This window comes from Coloeus monedula (genome assembly GCF_965178545.1).
Source record: "Coloeus monedula genome assembly, chromosome: 4".
NCBI classification, from domain to species: domain Eukaryota; kingdom Metazoa; phylum Chordata; class Aves; order Passeriformes; family Corvidae; genus Coloeus; species Coloeus monedula.
Window position 1 is genome coordinate 22,014,047 of NC_138784.1, and position 24,922 is coordinate 22,038,968.

At 44.0% G+C, this 24,922-nt stretch overlaps 1 protein-coding gene across 2 annotated transcripts in view; it reads right to left on the bottom strand.

Annotated features, from left to right (window-relative positions):
* Positions 1 to 6,475, bottom strand: part of NUAK1 (NUAK family kinase 1) — a 47,239-nt gene extending 40,764 nt beyond the window's left edge. For both annotated transcript variants that reach the window (XR_014226324.1, XM_082279690.1), the window contains exon 1: positions 6,093 to 6,475. Coding sequence is in view for 1 of the 2 variants with exons in the window: in XM_082279690.1 (XP_082135816.1) it covers positions 6,093 to 6,389 (297 nt within the window). In the remaining variant the exon portion in view is untranslated. The remainder of the gene's footprint in view (positions 1 to 6,092) is intronic.
* Positions 6,476 to 24,922: the final 18,447 nt, after the last annotated feature.

The window sequence follows — 24,922 nt, forward strand, 5'->3', positions numbered from 1 at the left end:
GGCAAATCCACATTGTGGTTCCTAAAAAAATAATAATAATTTTTAGAACACATGCCACTAAAAAATGCAGTACATTTTAGCAATATCTAATGAAAGATTTTGTACAAGCAATTTCCATTCTCTTGTGTTCTCTAGCACATGGTGCTGTGAAACCATTTGTAAAAACACTTAGGCATTTTATAGTGTTTTTAGTTGAAAGTGGCATTAAAAGCATTGGCGCAAATTCTGTTGTGAAATTTCACATGTAGAGGGAATCACACTAGGTATGTATCAAGCCAAAATGTGCCCTGTTCATTAGTAACTTTCCTATATTAACCCTTCAGAAAGGGATACATTGAGACACAGGGAAGTTAATTATCTGCCCAAAATTCTTCAATCCAATGCGCGGGGGGGCGGAAGGCAACAGTTTCTTGGAAATTTTTTATTTCCTCACCTGCAAAAAAGTGCAACATCATTGAAAGAATATCACGATGTTCACTCAAAGCTCAAAGAACATGCTGTTGTTTAATTTGGTAAAAGATTTGACAAACTAACGTATTCAGATAACCCCTTACTGGCTAGTCATTAATCCAGACTTTCATACCACTGACCCATACTCCCCTGAACAAATCCGCTTCTCCAACAAAAATTCTCAGAGCAGAAAACTGTTCTAGTGCCTTTCTCTTGATGACCTTCATGCTGTAATCAGTTATTTCTGTTTGCAGCTCTTAATGTTAAGGTCTTCTTTGGCATTTCAATTATCCAAGTGTTTATATGAAGACTGTAGCAATTTGATACGACCAGGTAGTAACTCCTATGGTAATAAGCCCCCAATATTCACTGTGAATTACATTAGAATAATTCCGGTGGGTTTTTCTCCATTTGTTACTTTTTTTTCTTTTTTTAAAACCACAATCTCAGAACACATCTAATAGTTAAAGGTGGAACACAACAAATTAACAGCAAAACTATTTTCAAGTCCATATACTCTTTCCAACTTCTATTCATTCCAGACCTAGAATTTCCATGCATGCAGAGGATGACCCGAGTTTCACTGACATGCCTTCAGCACCATGAAAACACTGTCCAGATTTAGTCACACTATGAGTCCCTAAAGGAACTCAGTTTGAACACCTTAAATAAATAAATAAATACATACACACATACATACACGCATAAGATTTAGGTGATACATTTTGCAAAAATCCCTTTTGCCCTGAGGAGCCTCTGGCCCCAGGTAAGTGTAGCATGGCAGGAGAGGTGCCCGCAGCAGCCACCACAGGCTGCACAGATCCTGCTGGCAGCTGCCAGCCTGGAAGCAGGGAGCAAAGCTGCCCGCCCTGCGCGGGTCACCGCGCTGGCACACACAACAAAGCGGGAGGCAGCAGAGTACAAAAGGGCCAGGAATGGAGACCAAAGCTGGATGTCACACAGGGACAAAAGCCCTGGGTAAAGAGAGAGGCCAAGAGGCAGGACAGACCGAGCTCTGCAGGAAGAGGGTGTCATCCATAGGACCCTGATGTTACATACTCTACGTGGACGAATCAGGCATTAGGTTGTGCACTCAAAACCAGCTGAACTTCTGATGATTTTGGATTTAATTGGCAAGTTTTCCCTTTCCCATGTAAAAAAAAGGGGTAGCAATACAAGCTATTGTTACTATAATTCAACTGTATTATCAGAACTGTGGAAGCCACATTCATGAATCAGGAACTTGCTGTGCAAAGTACTGTACAGACACTTCACATCACAGCAGTGCTGTGTAGATACTTATACCTGTGTCTGCAACAAAGGAAGATATCTTAGTAAGAGCAACAAAGAACCTCAAAAGAAATAAACAGTTCTGTGTCAGATTTGGACATTACCCTGCAGAAGATGCACACTGAGCAATCAAGATAAAAATCAATACGAAGCAGTGACCCAAGTGCTAACTGAAGAAGTTCTCAGGGGAAAAAATGGAAATACAGCAATAAAGATAAAAGAATTCACATGCATCAGAGGGATACTGGCATCTTCTGTGGTATCAGCAGCACAGGTGAGAGAACCGGAACAAAAATTCCACCTGGTTTTCACTGCCCTCAGTGACCCACGAGCACACTTTTATTCTGTTAAAAGGAACCCTTAAAAACCACACCACAAACAAATGGTTGTGTGGCCAACAAGGCCTTAATTACTGACATGACAGAGCTGTCATTGTTGGTATTCATGTTTTGGTTTTGTCATGATATGGAGAAATACAATCAGCAAAGTAAAGGTCCTCCTTTTGTGTAATCTGTTGCTGGTCCAGGTTTCAAAGACCCTGTGCAGCCCTTCAAACTCATCAAGAAGCAGACCTGTTTCAAAGCAAAGATGTACACTGCAGTTGTAAATAAAAAGATTGATTGCTTTAAAGTTTGAGGGTTTTTCACAAGATTTTGATTCAGAAACCAATTTCATTTGGCAACATCTTTCTATGTGCACTTATTATGCGAGAGATGAATAACACACAGCAGCCACCACACATAACATGCCTGTCCAAATACGCACCACGTGCCTGTTCTTCATGTTGGGCTGCTGCTTGTCATCAATTCCCAAAATAATTAACTTTCTGAAGGAACGGCTGGAGGAGAATAGTGCTTCCTCCACCTGCTGGTGAGGAGGAAGAAACGATGTCGTGGCTCAGGCCGAAAGAGGGAGATGAAGGTGGAGGAGAAGCAGGCTCCTGCAACTACTCCCCATCACCTCCCAAGTGCAGCCTAACGAGAGAAAGGAAGACAAACTTCCTGGCTTTTGCAAACGACAAACAGAAAACGCCTATCTGTAATTTAAATTTGCATTCTAGTGAGTATTTACTCCAGTGGACTCATTTACTCAAAGAAGAATCCAGCAGCATTTACCATCTTCATGCACCATGCACAGAATCAGCCAGAGGTGGTCAATACACACCTTAAATAAGGCTGAAATAAGTGTAACTGTGGGTTTCTTGGCTAACAAACACTGAATACATAACACGAACAAAAGTTCCGTTCTTTGCTTTAACATGTGCAAGATGACAAGTGGAAAAAACACCCACAGAAACATCAACATGAGTGTTACTTCACAGGCTTGAGATATCATCTCTTCATCCTTACACTTGCTAACAGGTGTTTTAATTTAAAATGTCGTAAGTTACAACTGTGTATACTGAGACAGTACTAATGAAGAAACCTTGCTGGCAAAATTAGGCACCTCACACATCATATACTGGGCAACATTTTAACTGCTCCATGCAGCATGCAATACTGTCTGTAGTTACTGTGGTAACTACTGCACAAATTCACATAAGTTGTTTCCAGTAACAAACCAAATGTATCATACAATCTACCCTGGAGCTTTATGGCAGGAAACTTTATGATCACGTTCCACTGCATTATAAGGAAAGACAATAAATTTAAAGTTAAGAGGAATAACAATTTGAATAAACCTGTAACCTGCTAACATGTGCCAAATACTGCTTTCATTCGAGTCAACAGAAATCCTGCTATTGATTTCCAATGGCACAGGATTAAAGCGTATCTGTACTTTGCGTTGAACAGTCCTCTCACCTTGGTTTTACTTTATTTACCCAAACCTGCCAGTTTATTTCATTTCTGAGCTCTATTTATACAGATGATGACAAATCCAAAGTTTGTGCTTCACATTAAAAGCCTGGCTAATCACGCAAATCTCTCTATTAAATGCCATACAGCTAAAGAAATTCTTGACAGACAAGATAAGTGAAAAGGCCAAGCAGGAGAATTGCTTGAACACATGGTCCAGCTTTGCAATCTGTTACCATACAGCTTCAAATACCTGCTTACCACTGAGTAAAGAAAGATATGATCAGCTAAACCAGTAGCAGAATAGGAAGCAAACAGCCTGGACTAGAGCAACCTTGGGACTCTCGCTGCCGGCTGCAATAGGATTGGCATTGGACATGGTGCAACAGACAGTGCCGGCCACATTCCCTGCTCTGTGCATCCCCTGCTGGACACGGCAGCATCTGGTCCAACCTGCTCACAGATGATGCAAACACTGCCCACTAATAAGAACTGAGAAGAGGAAAGGGAAGAGAAAGAGAGGTGGAAAAAACAAAAGAAAACTGCCTCTCTCTGATCAGTCATCCTGTCGGTTCTCTTATCTCGCCCACAGAAAGCAATCAGTGTTCACTGTAACAGCCAGACGAGGGAACTGTCAGAAAACAAGAAGTGTTTGCCATTCACCGAGATCTGGCTGGATTCCTGACAACTAGCTTTTATTCTGCAAGCAGACAAACTGTGGATATTTTACATACACTCACAGATGTTACAGTTCAAATAGACACGTTACACCAGAACTTGCCTGCAGACTAGTTAATAATTATGAAGTGCCACATGCCAAGGCTTGCATTACTCCAGTAAAAAACTCACACCCTGGTAAGGACTTGTTCAGCTTCTACATACCAGCTGATACAGCGAATGTTACATTTTTACTGCATTTAAAATTGCATAGGTATTCTGATTTTTGCTCTCTCCATTTCTAGATGGCATTAGCCATATAAATTCAGTTCAGACCATATCATCAAAGTATCCTTTAGCTGTGCAGCTGAATAGCTTGATACTTAGCAAAATATGGAAAGACCTAGTGTGTTGTTAAGTTAGATGAGACACACATCTACTGTGCATCCTTTCCTCTGTGAGGACTCCTTCCAAAGCCAAATCTCATGGTACATTACTGTCACCTTTTTTTTGTTAATTTCTCAACTCCTTGAAAAAAGATGTTTTCAATTTATTTGCTTATTTACTACATTTTATAATGCAACTCAAAACTAATCTACTTAAAAAATAATAGTTAGCATATAATACAGCCCTGAAGCTTTTGTTAGCCTGAAGTTGTAAAACAGCCAAGACAGCAAACTTTAAAAATCATGGACTTAGAGTGAGCATATGCAGAGATGTCCATCTCTGGTTTCTCTTTAGCCAGCCTCCAAATGAGCTAATAAACTGAAAGCATATATGATATGACTCTACAACTTGGCTGAAACTCTCATTTTCACTGTCGACACAAAAATATTCAGTTGCAAAGTTAAGTGTTCCTTATTAAAGTCATAGCATCTGAAATTTCATTTTCTGTTTTACAGATCCTTCTGCCTCTGGGTGTGTGTTGAGCTCCTCAGCAACCGAAAGGGAAAGATAAATGTACACCACTAGGGAAATGCTTTGCTTTTAGATGAAGTCTAGTGAAAACTCAATTAGTCTACTTCAGGGCGAAGACCTCTGTAGAAAACCACCTATTTCCCCGAGCAATCTCTAACACAACAACGCCTGCCTCTCATTTGCCTGCCCTCTGTGGATAGTTACATATTTCTGGGAAGGAAAAATGACAATAATTCTGACTAACGTGTACACTGCTTCAATTGCATTTCTGCGCCCGGCTGGAGCGCTGCACCAGTGAGGAAATGCTGAAGCTGAGTTATTGCTGGACAACCCCCGGGCTGCTTCAAGTCTCGAGCTAGCCGGCACCACTGAGCAGTGAAACGGATCGTAAAAACCAATGGGGTGGGTTGCAGTCCCTGCAATTTTTTTAGGTGTCAGCAAAGTTCAGGTCACAAAAGTATGACCGAATCACGGCATTTTTAACCAGAGAAGCAAACGTTTTCCCTTCTGACAGTACTTTGTAAGCAGCGTTGGTTAGCCAGGGGATGTGACAGGTTTCTCCAAAACGTGTATTTCCACTGGGGGAAAAAAAACTATTCACAGTAGACCCGCATGTAAAAAAAAAGAACAAAAACAATAAGCCACCCTATTTTTCCAATAATAACACATCCCTTCAAAATGTAGCAATGTGCTACTAGAGTACCTCCACCACTCCTCCCAGATGAAAGTCTCTCTGCAGGGCTGGCACTCTGAACAAAGCCCCGGACCGCAGGCACGGGTGGGATGCTGAGCGGGTCCCCGCGGGCTGCCGGCCACGCCAGCCACCCGCCTCTCCACAACCCGCCAGCCCCGCACAGGACGGGGCTCCTGAGGGGATGCACCCGGCCGCCTCCGATACGAAATCGGCGTTGGAATCTGACCTTATATATACCTGTATATATAAAATAAAGAGGCAGAGAGAAGCCGCTCCGCCAACCTTACCACTCTGCCAGAGAACCTCTCGATGGCCCGCTTGACTTTGCCATAGGTGCCTTTGCCCAAGGTCTCCTGCAGCTCGTAGCGATGCTTCAGGTTGTGCTTGTGGTGATGCCGTTTCACCCCCTGCTGCTTCCTCGCCGCCGTTACCTCCGGGGACGGAGCCGCCCCGACCGGCTCCTCCATGGCCGCCGCTGCCGCCTCGCCGCCGGGCGGGCCGGGGCCGCAGGAGGAGCAGCGGGGCTGCGCGGGGCTGGGGCTGCTGCTGCTGCTGCCGTGGGCGGCCGCCTCGGCGCCCTCCATACCCGGCGGCGGCGGGCGCGGTGTGAGCGCCCCGCCGGCCTCGCCGCCTCTGCCTCGGCCCCGCGCCCGCGCCGGCACCACGGGGCGCGGCGGGCGGGGCGGGCCGGGGGGCGGCGGCGGCGCCCCCGCTCTCCGCCCCTTCCCCGCCGCCCGCCCCGGCGGCGGCACCGGCGTGGGGCGGCCCCTCCGCCCGGCCCGGCCCGCCCCGAAAGCCGCGGGTCGGGCGGGGGCGGCAGCTGCAGGGCGTGCTGGTACGGGCCCTGCTTTGTGCGCTGGGTAGGTGGGGGTTTCGTGGGGGTTTCGCGGCGGCTCTCCCGGCGGCTCTCCCGGCCCGCGGGAAGGCGCCTCAGCGGGGCCGAGCCCCGTGCCGCCGCGGCCCCGGACTGAGCCCCTGCGTCCCCCGGGGCCGGGCTGAGGCGAGGCGGAGCACCGGCACCGGCCCCCTGGGTCTGGAGTGTGCACCTGCAGAGTCAGCGGGCAGGGGCTTGAGTGAGCCTGCGCCAAATATAGGTCTGGAAAGTTTTTTCCAGAAAACATCTAATTTTCCCCATTCACCGAGCGGGCGAGGGTTTCCTGTAGGGTTTCCATGTTGGTGGAACTGGCAGAAAAACTCAGGCACACCCAGGTGCCGCCTGTCCTTGGCATGGGCAGGCGCTGTTTGCCTGCTCCAGGTTTTTGCCGGTGAGAAACCTTCCTGGGCCCAGCCTGTTGTGGTTGACTTGGAAATCTGCGCCAAGAGTTGAGGAACACCCCGTGTCTGCTTTCGGGATCTTTGAAATACAAAGAATGCATCAGTTTTACGATTTCTTCATTTTAAAGTCAGGGTTATTTCTTTCACAAAGACAGCTTGAAAACTTAAACCAATACAGACATACAAATTGTTGCCAAGGTTAAGACGAATCGGATGTTCTCTTTAGAAAAGAAGCCATCCCCAAGTGCATGACCAGAGAAGGCAGATGGTCTCTTGTAGCAGAAATGGGAAATGTGCATGGGGTGGAATCATTCTGTCATGCTCCACTATGGCCAGTTTTCTGGACCAACAGAACAACTTTCAAGTGAGAGCCCTGGTTCAGCGTCTCTTCCCTGCTGACCTTAAGGGGCAGGTTACAGCTGGGATTGCCTGCTCTGCAAGGATAACACACAGACTTTTTGAAATCTTGGGTTCCACTTTGTGGTCACAGCAATATCAAGGCACAGAATTTCAGGAGCTGAGAGCCCCATCCCTCTGGTTCGCTGTGGGAGTGTTAGCATAGCTGATCCATGTGGTCAGACAGTTTCTCTGGCTGGCTCCTACAAAGGCTCAGGTCTGTCAAAGGTAACTGACTCTGGAGTGTCAAGGTGATGGGGTGATAGCCAGGCACCGGCTTCGGTGAGGATTCTTGTTTGGTTCCTCTAACTCACTGGGCCTGTGTGTAAAGCTGGACTTCTGCAAGGTTTTTTCCTGAGACTGTGAACACTCTGTCCTGAGGTTGCAGCCTTAGCTTCTCTGACTTGAACTTGAAAACGGAAGCTTTTCTGTAATTACATTACTATGCCTTAGTTTTAGGATCAGCAAAAGTGTCCAGCTGGCCCAAGGCAAGTCTGCCTAGTGCAGTACCCTGTTCCCAGCAGGAGCCAGCACCATGCCACAAGGGTCGAAGAAGACAGCAAGAATCCTGCAGCAGTCAGAAGAAACATCTCCTGTGCTGGCTTCTTGATCTTTGGAAACCTGATATTGGGTGTAAGCCTGGGAGCCTGAAATTTAACATCTCTTTCACAGAGTGCACCACAAAGTGGCTATTCCAAAGCAGAAAAGGTAAGGGAAGCTTCACTCTGTTACTATACCAAAAAAAAAAAAATTAATAAATAAAGCACACCTTTTCCCTTGGTAGCCCCTTCCTTTATCTTAAATGTGGAAAGGACAAAAATTCTGTGGCCTTCTCTTTGTAAGAAGTAAAATGACATTTGTAGCTTGGATGTTTTTGATGTTTTATTTTAATGCTCTGAAGTGTTACTGCATTCCCCCCAGCTGGCACAGAATAAAGCAATGGCTGGGCTACCTGCACATGCAGGAGAGGGACAGAGGGACATCTGCTATTGCCCTGGCTGCCTTCCATGTCCCTGGTTTGAAACCCACTTATGTAGCTCTTCTGACACTTGAGGGGATGCCTCAAGAGACATCCATGTGAAGGAATGCAGGACAGACCTGCTGCAAGTGAGGACTGGCACAGGGATGGAAATGCAGCAGCACCAAGAGGCAGGAGGGACCTAGGAGAGGGCTGGTGACACAGGGAACATGAAGGGTGCCCTTGACTGCCGGGAGAAGTGAAAAATTTTCCTGGCATGTGTTCACCTCTGCACAGCTTCACTTAAAATAGACTAAATCAGAGTCTCAGTCTTGCAGCGTGCCAGGAGTGCAGCAGTCTGTCAAGATGACAGTGACAACTGCCTGGTGGTTTTGCATGTCCAGTGCAAGCCGTAGTCCCACCAAAAAGGAGAGTAGCCCGGGTCCTGTTCTGACCTGTGCCAGTTGACCGTGCTGCAGGAGCAGCTCAGGACTGGCTCGGGCCCCCCAGAGGCCAGCAGGGAAGTGTCCAGCTATGGTTGTCAGACAGTCTGGAAGCTCCCTTCAGGCTGAAACTCAGTATAGCCTGTATTCAGGTCCTTTATGCCCCTTGAATAGCAGAAAAGCATGAATGCCCGTGATGAAAACAGGTTTCATTATGTCGTACTCATGAGCATTGTTAATATCCCCAAGAGTGTTCCCTTTTAGCTGCTTGGAAGCATACATCATCATTTTCATGGAAATCATCAGTTCCAAGGAAATATGTCATAAATCATTGCTATATACTGTGATTGGAGAGATAGCATAAGAAAATACCAGAAACTCCAAAATTAAAACTGCCAATTTTGTAATGGAATAAGCACAGGTAGTATGTAGCATTAGAAATACCACTTTTCCTTTTAAATTTCCATGCTCTTAAATGTGAAGCCAGTGGCCATTAAGCAAATCAAGTATGTAATTTAAAACTGGACAAAAGAAACTTTCTGTGCTCATATGGAATAGCAATGATAATTGAAAAAAGTATAGAAGTATACATATGTTTGAATGTATCACCAACATACATAGATATTTCCTTTCAATTTTTAGCAAGTCCGTGTAAAACATGTAGTGTTTCATTGTTTCTGAGATAAACATTTGGTGAGAATTTCAGTTCTTTGAGTTTATAGGCACCACTCGAGAATTCTTCATTTCTGACAGTATTATTTTACGTAACTGCTTTTCTTTATTCACAAAAAGGAATTATCCTCCCATTGAAACCATCAGACTTCTGCTAGCCAGCTTCAAAGGAAATAGGATTAGGCTCTAATTTGCAAAACAGTATTGGAGGATATGTTGTACCAAATCTAAACTATACAGATAATCACCGTAACAACAAAAAACCATTTATTTCAGTAGGCTTACCTTCCTAAAGCCAGTGTGGGTTGGAAAATAATCTTAAAAGATTGTAACATGTGAGCAGTAAAAAATTATTATAAAATGCAGTGCATTTTTAGGATTAATTTTGCCATGAACTTTCAAAACAGCGCAACTTATTTGTTATCTGGCATAGAGACACCCAGGATAAAAAAGCCCACTCACTTAATAGAACTCAGTCAAATATTTAGGGCTCTTCAAAAAATTGACGGCTTTGTAATGAGACATGAGTTTCATAGAGCTGATGTTAATTCATTCCATGTATTGAGCTAAATAAAAACAAAACAAAACCAGATCTCAAAAATACTTGCTAAAATACTTAATTTACAAACTGAGGCCAGGTACTCTCTGTGCAAGGATTATGCATATTGCAACTTGACTTGGTGAGACGGTGTCATCTGTACTGAGACTTTTTGCTCTTCAGCATTCTCCGGTGTTTGTGAATTGTTTAGCAGTGTTGTTACCACCCTCACAGAGATTGGCTTCCAGGGGGCTGTTGAAGAGGTGGAATATGTTCCTTGACTGTTCCCTACAGTGTAAGATAGAGGAAAGGGGAGAAATGAGTACTAAAGGGATTCCTGGATGCAATGGACATGTGTCCATTGGATACTAATATGCTGCTGCCTTAGGTTGCAGTCCTCTCTGCTGAGTTCCATAGTCTGTAGGCGGAGAAAAACATAACCATAGTTCTTTAAGTCATTTGAGTTGCTTTGACTGCTCATGATTGATGATCAAGCTAAGTGTAGGTGTATGCATTTGCTGGACCAAGCTTAAATGTTCAGCACTGTCCAGACTGCAAATCTAAAGATGACATGACTTTCAAATCATTGAAAGATGCTGGCAGGCGAAACTGGAGGACATTCTCTCAATGGAACTGTCTCTTCTGTGTTAAGTACCTGCTGAGAGACAGCTTTTTGGTCTGATAAAGTGAAAGCATGTTAATGTGTTCCACTCGAGGATAGAGATTATCCTTTAGAAAGCAGTACTGGCAGAGACAGCTGGCATCCATCTGGTTGCTGGGGCAGGTATCTGTATATTATCTGCCCTGGCAGATCACATCCAATCCTTGTAATTGCATGCTTTATGAAAATTTCAGGAGTCAAGAAAGTTCAGGATTAAGACTGTAATGCTGATTTTCTCTGTAGTGAGCCATATAAAAAAACCTTGCCTTGACAAGTAGTGGTCTTTTGAGGTGTGTCTTGTCTGCATCCAGAGATGTCAGTTCACTATTAAAACAATACTTTAGTCAAGTAATGATCACTGACAAGGCCCAGATTCAGAGGTTATAAAATTCCATCTAAATTCACATGTCTCCTCTTGTTCTTTGATTGCTTCTAGGAATCTTGAGATGTCCATGCAATAGGAAAAATAAAGACTTAAGTGAAATTAAGCCCTCTCAGTCTGGATCCCAGACCCATTATAGAGCTTTATGAGCAGTGAAGAAACTGAGGAATACTTGTAATACCTTTTTGGAGAATACTTTGGAATTGAAATTGGGGTTCTTCATAAGACTGTAAGACTTTGAATAGGAGAGGAGCTGTATGTCTGTAAAATGTCTTTTAAAATTCCATTTCCAAGCCTCAAGCTTTTACTTCTGTGGCTTTCACTAAGAATTTAGACAATTAATGTGTTATAATTTTTACCTGTAATACTGTTAATTTCTTCTTCTGCTTGATATGTTTTATGGGGATATTCATAGCACAGAGGATAGCAGTCACCTGCTCAATTTACATCTCCAGATCTGAAAATTCATTTACATGCGCACTTGTGTACCTGTATGCTTATATCACATGATTTTATCCATAGAAAATCTGCTTTTCTACAGTCAACATTTCCTCAAAATTCCCCACTGTTATTGCTACACTGGGACCCTCAAAACCAGAGAAGTGAGATGGAACAACCTGAGCTGCAGAGGAGACAAAACTGAAATGTAGCAGTTGAGGCTCAGCATCTTTTCTGTTGCACAGCTTCGAGAAGGATTGAGCACACATAATGCCTTCTTCTGTTGCTTTCCTATTTCTCCTTCAGTTTAGACGTTCTTTCAGTAGAACTCTGTGATGGTGTGTTTACTGTGTTACTTTATATTAATTTCATTAAATGTATTAGCAATGCAATCCAAATTACCAGCTCCCTCCCTATCCCTGCACATTAATCCTTTCAGGATTAAAACTCTCATACAAGTTGCAACACTGTGAGGAGAGAATTGTGTTGGGTCACGGTCAGTGGGTTGCGCATTCCAACAATGCAAACTGCAAAAAAAGACATTTAAAATGTAGCTGAGTCACTCAGCAGCGTGCTCTCGTCGTGTCATCGCTTCCCTTCTTTGCCTTCAGTTCCATCCCTTCCGTCATTTCTGGTTTTTTGCCCTTATTTTGAGAGACTGACTGAGGGCATCGCTTTCTGCCATCAGCCTGTTAGGCTGTGTGCAGGCAGCCAGATCTGCACCCAGCCCGTTTTGCCCACCGCCAGCTCCCACACCAGGAATGACTGCTCTCAGCACAGCTTATACACACCAGCTCTTCCAAACCATCACCACGAGTGGTCAGCCCCAGCCACCATCTCTCAATTCCTCCAGCCCCAACTTGCCAGTGCAGCAGTGCAGGCAAGCGATGTGTCTTCTTGCTGGGTTTTGGGGTGAAACCACAGGCCCTTATCCTGTAAACACAGGTGGTGTTCAGTGGTGCTTGTGGGTTGTGGCGGAAAAGGGTGGAGCTGTGCAGCCATGGGTTGGTTTGGGACTGGAAGGCAGCTGGGGCAGAGAGGGGGGAGTGAAATGCAGCCGAGGTGGTGATGGAACAGGCGTCATCCTCCTGGGGGCTGTGCCGGGGAGCTGCGCGCCTCAGGGCCTTCGCTCGGAGATGTTTGTGTGGGAACATAATGGGGAAGCATGAACTTTTGCCACTGTGACCCCTTCATCCTGCATGACTCACGGATGAGATGGGGCAGATACATCCCTCCAGGACGCTGGGATTTCCTGCCCAGTCCGATCGAATGGAGATATCACAGCCATTGGGTAGATCCTACAAGGAGAGAGGTTTAGCCTTAGTTGTGGCTTTTGTATGGCGTTCATTGCACTGAAGCCTGTGATGAAGAAAACCAAAAGTATGTTTTGCACAAGATTTTCGTTTTCATGTGGAGGTCTGTGGATCTGTGTCTAGATTGTATCGCTCTTTTCATGACGCTATTTGATGTGTAACCCATCTTCTTGGAAATATAAGGTTAAAGCTGTTCTAATAATATAGGAAGTAAAAAAGACATAGATATAAGTATCTCTGTTTTTCTTAAATATAGATAATTTTTAGAGTGAAGAAGATTAAGTGCAAGATGCTTTGCTAAAAGTCACGTTGCAGGTGACACCAGTGAGTTACCAGATGTTCATACCTTTGAATACACCTGAACAAGCCTTTCCCCGAGACTGTCACTGACTGGCAGATATCAGGGATAATGACAGCAAATCCTGCCCAGTTACCAGAAATGGACCCCAAGACATTACCATGTTATGATAGATATACAATGTACCCCATCAGACAGAGCAGCATTTGTTATATTTGACTGATAACATGCATCACTTCCCTTGGCAGTGTGTGTATGCAGTTCAAATCGAGTGGACAAATGGGGACTGTGTGCCACCAGACTCCTGTTGGGAGACAAATCTGTAGGGAATAGATGACAACATGGCTCTCTATTCCCTCTTTGCCCACAGATGCTGCAGGCTGGGTGGTAACCTCCTTGTCCTCCACAGACAAAGGGGAGCAAGGACTGAATTAAAAAGGCAAAAGGCAGTGCTTTCCCCTTTTGGAGGTGTTTTAGGGAATAGTGGACAACTCCACACCCTTGTCACAGGCTCCATGGTAGGGATACAACCTTACATGGAGAAATCATCTCCTCCTCCCCGCCTCCCTTTAAATTCCCACTGAAATACTGGAATTCATAGCTGTAAGACTGGCTGTATTTTTCCTTCACTGATCATTAATTTGTCAAAGTCAAAACAATACTAAATTAGAAAACAGATTCAGCACAGAGACTGCCAGTTTCCTTTAGCTTTATTTTGCTTACTTTTCATTTGTCTGCAGCCGTTTCCTGGCTTTAAAAAATAGTGTTTTCTATGACTTGTGAAAAAATTAGGTCAAATAATAAAAAAATGTTAATGGCAATATAATAATTTTATGGCAAGTGATTAGAAAGATGTAAACAGAGTATTATGGCTTTAGGATGTGTATCAACAATCCAGCATGACTTTCACAGGAAAAAGACATACCCAGAATTCTCAGGCAGCAAACTACAAAGAGCAGTTAAATGGAAAATGAATCTGTTTGTGTATAGATGCCCAAGAACCAAATATAATTTTCTATTAGATCTTTTTAAAATCCCATTCGTTATGCCTGTTTGCTAGCAGAGAGGACTCTTTAAATCAATAGCAAATTGGCTAAGTGACAAATTTGATCAAAGCCTCATTATGCGTGCAGATTTCATTTTGCTGGCTAGGGAATCATGAGAGGGAAGGTTTTGTGACTCTCTGTGTTTCCTTTGTGCTTCTCACACAGCATAAAGGGAATTGCAAATTTCTAAAATCCCCATAGTGGGCATAGGGGAGCAGAGGATGCCATCTCCTCGTGCACTGTCATCCAAGAGGACAGTGACAGCCCCTCTGACTCCAGCACTGTCCTCGTTGCTGGGCCCACAGCAGGGTGAGTGTCAGGCCCGGGGTGGAGGGCTTTAAGGGTGGGAGAATGTGTTTTTGCTATGTTGCCAGGTCATTTTCTTTGGAGCTGAGTGCCACGTGACAGCCACCCCCAGGTTTCTCCAGCCTGCATTGAAACCACAGTCACAGTCCAACAACCCCAAAAAGAGAACGCAGACTTTAAGATACAGTCCCAACCCCCCAGGGAGAAGCAAGACAACACATTGATGCCACCAGCTTGCCTGTGTCAATGCAGAGCACACAACATTTTGGGCAATGTTAGCTGTAGGAAAAAGCCACCCTCCCCAGCAAGTCCACAGAGGTTTGAGGAGATGCCTCCATCTTGTTCGTGATCTGTGGCCAATCAGAAAATCTGGCCCAGGGCCTAAAAACACTTTTAAACTAGTGTCTCCTTATCTCTCCTAAAGAACTAGAGTACTCTTTCTTGCCTCCCAAGAATTATGCAGAAATAAATCTTCCTGGATCTGCAGAATGCTTTGCTGACACTAATTGTGTTATAAGGAAGAAAGAGATTTATTTTTAATGGAACAGGACAGTTATTTTCAAAGCGCATGTTTGAAGGTCTGTTACCGAGATGAAAAAAGTACTCAAATTTAGTAAGAGGAGCAACATGACCTCTGCATACTTACCATTGCTTTAGAAAGACCAAATCCTTCTCACTTTACCTTAGCTTGTACTAATCTCCATGAGGGCTCCACACACAGGAGCCTTTGCCAGCACCGAAGCTTATGAAGATGACCCCAGTTACGCTGCCTAGAATAAACCAGATGCTGCTGCAAAACAGCTGGAAATTACTAATCTTCTCCCTTCATATGCATGCCCCCTCATCATGATACTGTCTGAAGTCTTCTGTCTCATCCTTCTGTTCCCTTCCCTCAGTCCCCAGCCCACTTTCACTTGTTGGGACAGATGCAGCAGGCTTGTTGAAGACATCTCCTCCCTTAGGACCTAGACTTTGCTCCCTTAGGGTTTTCATCACCTTTCTGCCCTGGCTTCATAAAATAGAAGGGTTTCACCTTTCATCCCTGTGTACAAGCTGGCACCTAAAAGTATGCCTGGGGTATTCCAAGGAGACGAAGGGGTGTCATTGCCCAGATCTCATTGGTTTTGCACCAAGTGGCACACATCCTCTGCTCTGTGTCACTGAGGTGTGAGTTCTTGAATCTGCTTGATTCCTGCCAGTGGTAGTGACAGAGAAAAAGAAAAATTAGAGCTGGATCATCAAGAAAAGCAAGCGTAGTGTGGGGCACATTCATTTTTAAATGGGTGAATTCTCCCAGGGCACCACCTCTCCTCCAGTTTTCAGCTCCATTGGAAATATGTAGATCAAATGTCCAACGGAGGGAAATGAATTGGCTGAGGTTGTAACTTTACACACACGTTCTGTCGAGAAATACAATAGCTAGATTTCTAAGATTTCAACCTGACCACTGCAATGACGATACTCAAATGAGAAAAGAGAAAGGAAGAAAGGTGCTTCTTGCCACAGCTTTATCTAGTGTGATCTCTGGTTACTGCTGATGAAAGAGAAGAAACCTGCTTTGCTTTAGAAAGAGAATCAGCCCCTTTCTGTAGCACCACCAAGTGGTTGAGCCTCACTGGGAAAAACCTGTCTGCAAAACCAGCCTCAGCAGTGCCTCACAGCAACATTTTCCAACTCCTTTACAGTCTTGTAAGTGGTAAATATTATTTTTGGTCTGTAAACCTGGATGTAAATTGAGATTGTCCTCACTGAAGCTGACCAGAGTGTGGGTGAAGACAGTATCAGATATCTTGCACTCAAAGCTGTCAGGAGAAGACTGACAAAACCTTAATGCTTATCTGGTGTTTGTGTGGGTGAGCAGATGTCTTGAGCTGTGAAAACCAGGACTGGGATGTATTAGGAGTGCTACAGGAACAGAGTGAGAGACAGGTCTCGCTTCAACAGTTTTTTTCACTGGGAAATGGTATTAAGAATCAGTGGTAAGCAAGATCATGTAATGTCTTTTTTAGCAGAATTTACTTTTCTTCTGAAAAAAAAAAATTGTGTGAATTTATAAATTGGATTCGAACAGCTATGAAAGGTGTATGATCACAAATAAAGATGGGGGCTGATTCCTGGTGCCATGAAAGACTCCTGGTGTAAAATTGCCCTTTGCCAGTGATAAGTGATCAGTGAAAACTCTTTCATACGACATAAGTTGTTGCTGCTCTACCTTCAGGGTTGCTACTCAAGGAGGGTTCCTTTGCCTTGAGTCTTCTTATGATGGAGAGAGGCCTGTAACAGCTTGGTTGCTCAAGCTCACCCCCACTACAAAGAGACTTCCAGGCAAAGGGATTGCCTTGGATGTCCCTTGTAAAACCTGGCTCCCAACATGGTCGTCAGGAGCAAAGAAGCATCTGCCTTAGGAGCCCAAGCCACTGGCATTGTCCTGGTCACAGGTTATTTTTGAACCCACAAATCCAACTTGTGGAAAGACTAAAAGTACTGCTCCTGGAATCAGACCATCAGGCTGCATCCATGTAAAATGGATTTAAGCAGGTTTGAATGCAGGAGCAAAACCTTTGTGTCTGTTGTGATTAGCCCTTAGAAAGGCACATGTGTAATTCTCCTCTCAGCTATCATGTCCTCCTTTAATTGCTGCATTCATCAGTTGTAGGTATCATTAAGTCTCAGCCAATGATCCCTACTCATTTTCTGGCCAAAAAGCAGGACACTGAGGCTTGTGTTCACCACTGACCTTTTGCAGTGCCACAGCAGCATTAGCTGCTTTCTACCTCCAGGAATGGCAGGGACCAAAGGTATCTCTGCCCTTCATGGGGGCTGCCCAAGTGAAAAGAGCCCCAGTAGGAATAAAAGGCCACCTTCTTCTGTACCAGCTAATGCTTCTGTAATTAAAAAAGCAGGTGCTTATTGGCCGTTCTGTTTGCCTGCCTGCAAACTTGCAACACAGCCAGAGATGTCTGAGGTGCCGCTGTTTGGAAAAGCAGCAGAAGGACTCAGCATTCCTAATGACAGAGATATGTTTTCAAAAATACATTTCTTAGCATGACAGGCAAAGATGAAAGGGACCTGAGGTGAAGCTTTGCACAGCTCCATTTCAAAAGCAGCAGCTGCCAGTGGTATGGTTGTTGGACTCGTCCTCCAGTATGATACTGCAGACAAATAATGGGAGTATTTTTATTTGAAGAGAAGCACCAACAGACCAGGACCCATCATAAGCAGGCTTGTGAGAACTCAGTGTGGTTTTCAGAGGAGGTGATTATGCATGGCTGCCAGTGTTCGGGAGCAGTGGCTATTCAGCACTCCTGAAAAGAAGGCTAGATTGATCCTGAGGGCACATAGATAAATTGAGGCAAAACACATGGGAGAGTCTAATTTCTGAGGGATTATAATCATTAATAACTCTTTGCATTTGTGCAGGTGTGTCCATGATACACCAAATCCATGCATATATGAATATATATAAACATATATATAATATCTTTCACTATATAAAATTTATATATTATATAATATATGTAAACATAAAAATGTGTTTGGTAATATCTACATACCTGTCTGTATGTACATATGCAAGCTCACGTTGCTTGAACAGCTATAGTAGGGATCCTGTCAACATTAGCCATCAATATTAAAAGCCCTTTTATGTTTATCTTGATGCTTGAGGATCTAAAAGTCAAAGTTCAGGAGGAGTTGAAATATTGTTCCCATGTAACTTTAAAAATATAATCACAGCAGAGCACAGCACTATGTTCAAGCTGAAGTCAAGCTGCCTGTTATAGTACAAAGCTGGACACCCCATTGCAGCTCTGGCCATCTGCATGCACACTACACTTAAAATGGAAAAAGGCCTCTGGGGAAAATGAACCAAATTCGCCGTGTGTACAAGCAGGCATGATCCTTTGAGGTCTGTGGAATGCATTTGTTTACACCAGTAATGGATTTAGTCCAGGGACTGCTGTTCTTTATGAGATCTCCCTTTTCTTTGTTTTTATGCCAGTGTAATTCCACTTTGGTAGGAATAATACTAATTTATGTAAGTGGCAAAAAATTGTATTTTTGCTTTTCAGCGCAGATGGTGGATTACAACTTTCATAGCCTGTTTCCTTTCCTAGCCTACTGCACTTTTTCTGCAGGTGCTGTTCCTCTGATTTTACATTTTTACATTTGCATAGTCTCAAACAAAAGGCAACCAGGTGTTCAGTGCCCACATCCAGTACCTGCTCCTTAGAGTGAATGCTTTTGCCCAGTGCATATCCCATTCCTGTTGCTAATGATCGCCATGTTGCCTTCACCAGAATTTCCCTCCTGCCACTGTCGCAACCACCACCATTCCAGCCAGGAAGGGCTGCCCCCACAGAAGTTCATTAATGCTGCTTGTTAATTGCTCAAAGACTGGAGACAGAGGGGTCCTGTTTCATGTGCATGAGGCATCCCTTCTCTTCCTTGTGGGTTGACTGGATAACCTTATTTTTCCTGGAGAAACAGCTTGCAGTTAAAAACATGAGTCGTGAGTAAAACTAGGTACGACACAGTAGAGTCTGGGTTGCAGGCAGCATTGCAGAGCATCAGAGCCAAAGTAAAGGGCTTCATATTCGTTATTCAGGAGTGTAGACCAGAATTAAGATAATCTGAACTCTCCCTATGATGCAGTTAGCAAAAGCACACATCTACCCCTGCCTCTTTTAGTGTCAGACTTTGTGTCTCTGGACTTAACTTTGCTTTGAGTGCCACCAAAAGCAATTCCTTTAAGTTTTTTAACTTTCGCATTTCTGAAGATCAGTGGAAGAATAGGTGAACAGATCTGCATTGTTGACTTTATACAGGCTACTTAAAAGAGACCGAGGCAGAAAAGGCTACCTAAGCATCACACCGAGGGTGTGGCAGGAGAGGTTAAAGTACAAGCTGTCTTTCCTAAAAGCCTGTCCTCTCACCAACTGATGTAATTTCCCCTGATAGCTCGAGCATTAGCCCTCTTCTCAGTTTAAAAATTAGTCCCTGAGGAGCCTAAATTAAAGATGCTGGTACAAAAGCGCAGGGCCTGACCTCTCGCAGCTGCACCAGGGCTAATACTGATTCATTGTGCTGCTCCGTGTTACAGTCCAAGGGCAGAACAAGGGGCAGGGGAGGGCTACAGAGGCATTTCAGGCTCCTGGTTAGCTCATTCATAGACACCTGGTATCCCGCCTCCTCCTCACGCTTCGGTGCATCCCACCTCTATTGTATAGAAAATCCACTCCTTTAGAGATCTGAGCTGCTTGGGCTGGACAAAGACCAAAATTAAATCTGCAGCTGCCCAGGAAGAGGCTTTCTCTGTCAGGGGTTATTACCGAGGATATCTGATGTGAGAGTGGAGCGGGGAACTCCCCTCGCCTCTGTCAGTTCCAGTTACGGATTTGGATGGATGCGTTCGCACATGTTTTTCTTGCTTCACGTAAACAACACAAGTCCCTCTGTGGCTGGTATGGACTGTCGTGCCTCCACTGACCCAGTTTAGCTCCAGAGCTTTATGAGAGGTATGTGACCTGCTGCACTCACCACGTTTGGCTGGACAGCACTCCATTTGCTGCCTGCAGGAAACACTCAGTGTCACGGGGCAGTGAGGCCAAAATACCCTCGTGGCAGCTCCTTCACCCTCAATGAAGTTGCATCAAGGGTAAATTTGAATCGACAAAGGCCAGCTCCTATTCTCAGTTACCCTAGACAGAACCTGGAATTGCACCATTAGTACCCAGGGAGTTATTTTGGATCTACAAGGGCACAAGCATGAGCAGAATCTTGGCACCGAGTTTAAAGGAGCAAAACAAAGAGAGGTTTATGTCAAACAGGAACAGCAGCAGGTGGCACATATAGGCTATATAGTCCCAAGTTTTGAAAGGAAAAGAAACATAAAGTTAATAGAAAACCTTTGTGGTTACTAAATATGTTTTATTCTTGAATCCCCTGTAGAACTGATCAGTCCCACAGCTGATAAAAATAGATGCAACAGGTGTTAGTTTGAAGACTTCTGTGCTTAATGTTAAGGGTACTCATGAAAAGTTTATGGTCAGTGAAACCTGGAGGAGAAATCAGGATTACTTTGGAAAAAATTGTGCCCTGCTACATTAGAGAACATCTGGAGCCATTGACCAGGGGAATTTAAATCTACATCTCAAAAGCTTTGCATATCTGATCACCATTCCTGCTATCTCTGTCTAAATAGCCTCATGCTGGCAACCTGACCTATTTAGTTGGTGGCTGCTCCTTCCATTCTCTGCATCTCGTTTCTTTCTGTTCTCTATGTCTCATTTCTTTCAGGGTAATGAGGATGAGTGTTGTTATCTGATTTTCTCTTGATTTCCTTCTTTAATCTGTTTCCTATGTTTCCTTTGGGCACATCAACCTAAACTGCAGCCCTTTAAGACAACCAAAGACAAGTTGCTGCCTAGGGACTGACTAGCCAGACTGCAGCATGGGGGTATGAACATTATGCAAAGAACAAGATATGGAGCTGAGAGTGGGATTTCACAGCTGCTGTGAGGAATTGGATGACTGAATCCCATTAGGGTTGGAGTGAGGTTTGGCAACCTTGCTCTTCCTGGCCGCCTTTGAAGAAGGCTCAGCAGAAAGCTGAAGCCTAAATCTTGCATGAAGCAAGAGGCAAGTTTACTCCCACAGGAGTGAGTACTGCTCATTGCTATTGTAGTAGCTGAGCTGGATGCTGTGGAAGGATCCCCAGGCACAACTCTCGTTATCCTGTACAAGGATATAAGGGAATATTCAGAAAAATCAGGAGAATTCCAGGCATTGTCAGAAGATATTATCAAAGTGTTGAAGATCTGTCCAAATCTCTACAGGAAAATCAGCTAGAAAGGTAACTGCACTTGGCAAGATTTGTACATGTTTATACAGAAAGCTTGGTCAACAGAAGCTGGTTTCCCTATGTATTGCTAGGGCAGCAAATAGGAAATTCTGCCCCACTTTGAGAACACTGTGGCATTTGAGAAGCAAGAGGCAGTTAACCAACATGTTTAGCCCAAAGACAGGCACTGCCAGACCTGTTCTACCCAACATCTTCAGCAATAGTTCTTGACTTATTATGGAATTGTTTTACCTTTAAAGTACATTTACACTGTCAGTGATGAGAGAGGGCTCTGATTTCAACAAAATAAACTGCAGAATTAGGGGTCTCGGCAATACACCTTGTCCTAAGGGTGCCACAGTTTTCCTTTGCCATCTGCTGCAAAGGCAGTGCAGGAGGATGAGCAGGCAGCGGTGAAGCTCTGCACCCTGCTGTACCCAAGTGCCCTGGGAAGGTGTCCCACACAGCTGCTTACTCACAGACATTTAACATCCTTACACAATTAGAGCATCATAACAATGTGCTGTTTTCTTCTTCTTTGTAAGTATGAAGGAGTTGCTTTGTTAAGTAAAAACCCTACTTTAAAATGGTTTCATTTCGACTTTGAAAAGAGTAAGTGGAGTTGAACTGCCTTGAAATACAGATTTTTTTTTTTTTTTGCCAAATGTGCCTACTGAGAGGAGCAGGAGATGGCAGGGCAAGAACAAACAGACCCCACAGATCCCTACACCAAGGGTTTTTATAAAGCAGAGCAATATTAAGATTCTCCACAAGGACAGGACTCGTATTAAAGGAAACAGTTGTTTTTAAAAAGCTTACTGATAGAACCTACATTAGAAATCTGCCAAAACATCCAGCCTTTTCCTTGATAACTGCACAGGAGACTCAAAAATACAGCCAGACAGAGGTTTCATTGTCAGAAATGTGCAAATAAGATCAAAATGTACTAGAAGAATTTCAGCTACACCTAAAATGTTGCTGTTATTTTTGAAAGCAGGTTAATTGGTGGTCTTGAGCCTTTCACTGCACTTTGGATCTTTCCCCAGAGGGAATTTTCTGTAACTGTAAGGACTCACTCTACCACATGTACTGGAAACAATGTGAAAAAAGGATTTCTTCCAGCAGTAAAAGCATTTCAGCAAGCACATTGATGAGGAATGTCTGGGATTTAAATACAGGGAAACCCGTAGCTGACAGCCTGGAACAGAGGGGGATGTAACAAGGCAACTTAAAAAAAAAAAAGAAAAGAAAAAAAAAGAAGAGTTAATTACAAACATGTGTAAAGCATAAGGCAAGAAAAAGAAAACAGAGAAAGAATGGCAAGGATCCCGTGGCAAAGTGACCGGTGGTGAGCTGTCATGCCCAAAGCCACAGGATGAGGCCCACAGCATTTATTGCTCACTGGAAGTAATTTTTCAAGTCAAGGAGCAATACTTCTCCAACAAAAATGAAAAATTCCAGTCAGCAGAGGGTAACTGAAGCCCTCTTAAAACAAAAGTATCATTGAAGAGAGACTAATAAATCACCCAGTGACTAGATTTTTTCATTTGTAGTGAAGAACTCCTCTCTCAGACCTGGTCCCTGTGTCAAGCCCGTCCCTGTGGTATTAAGAAATCACTTCAGGATGTGTTTATCTTTACTCAGTACAAACTTCAGAGGGACCTAAGCACTTTGAATTGGGAGTCAGCACTTCGGCTAGGAGTTTTGTCTTGATGCTGGGAGACTTAGCTGCTAGCCGGACCCCTCAAGCCTCTCTTTGCTTGTATAAACCCATAGTAATTCCCTGCTTCTGCTTTCTGGATGCAAACTGGGAGAGAGGGAAAGAGCTCCTCTGGGTTCCTCTGCCCAAATCTGTAGTTAATCCCACTCCCAAGCACAGGCTTTTGCTCAAATGGTTCAGGTATAAAGGAAATTTGGGCTCACACTCAAGGTACAGTATAGCTGCACCCTCCAAAACTCTCTTCCCTTTTGCAGGCAGCAGTACTGAGGTGAGCAGGATTCACCTGGGGATGGACATTTTCATGTTGTGCTCTTGATTCCTTTCTGCAGGAATCAAGTGCTGATCTCTAGACTCAGCCATCATCCCAATATAAATTTATCTCCAGATTTTGTCCAGGAAATGTTGAAATCAGGGCTGCCTCTAAATAGTTCAGGCAAAAATGCTAACACTGAACTTCACTTGCTACAGTACATCCTTTCTCAGTTCTCTTCTGCCAGTGAAAGAACGCACACCTAGTCCTGAATGTGGGTTGTGCTGCGAAGTCTGTAAGAACTTAGATTTATTTCATTGCTCTTCAGGAGCAGGAGAACTTTTTGTTAAGGTTACATGAAAAAAAATTGAAAGGAACAATAAACAGCACTCCAAAAACTCTTTTTAATAGATGTGCTTCTTTTTATAGTTATATCACATACTTTTTATAGTTATATCACATACTTTTATAAACAGGAATTTAGCTCTGTGCAACCATTTGAAACAGAAGCTCTGTTTAATTAATTTTATAGGTAAAGTAGTAAATCATACCAGTTCTAATGAATGTGAAGTATTAAACCTGAGGAAACTGCAGAGCTTTGTGAAGGCAAGTGAAAGCAAATCAGGATCTGAACAAAGGACAAAGTAGTAAGGCTCTTGGATAGATTCAGCCTTTACTCCAACTGTTTGAGGTTAGGGGCAGACCTGGCTCATGAGCCACGATAAGCAGAGAGTCAGCACGTGTGCTGCAACGGGCAGGTCCCTAAGATGTCACGTGAGACATGCAATTCTCTGCCAAAAGTACTTGCAGATGATCCACAACAACAGCAAGATTACATGTGAGTAGTGATCCCCTGAACCAGATGAGAATGCAACCCCTCACCCTACCCTTGGCGGTTCCTGTGGATCTTGGTGAAAATACACTAACTCTATGCAGTCCAAACATGTGATTTCTGTCTTGCATTTATGGAGCTACCAGCACTTCTGGTCACAATGCTTAAAGTCCTTGATCTTACTCCTTGACCTGAACCAAAAACTATTTTTAAGGGTTATATGCAACAAATAACACCACTATCTATTGCCAGCTTCGTTATAAGTATTCCTTACCCATACTAAAAGAATGGAGAGAAGAAATAGAAGATTCTTTGCCTTGGGAAGGTTTATAAGCTAAGAAAGCTCCCCAAACACTGGAAAATATATCATGGGGCTGAAGGCTGGAAAGCAGCAGGTATCTATTCTAATTGGTACTTCTTCACCTACCCCTCTTCCTGTCCCACACACACTACTCCAATGACCATAGAAATCAGCAGAGGAGGATCTATCTATGTCCGTATGCCTTGGACCATATCACATGAAAGATGTGATTCTACAGGAGACAGGAGAGGATGCAGAAACACCTGAAGGTTAAGATTATAAAAATGTCATGGGTGCTGTGGTTGCCACCAGCCACGTGGGCTGGTGGCTGTCTCTGCTGTGTGCCTCACTGCTTTGGCACACCTCATCTCTGTCCTCCTCTGTTCTTAGGTTGATCAGCTCCTTTGGGCAGGGGGTCTGGTGTCTGTACAGTGGATGGAAGGAGCA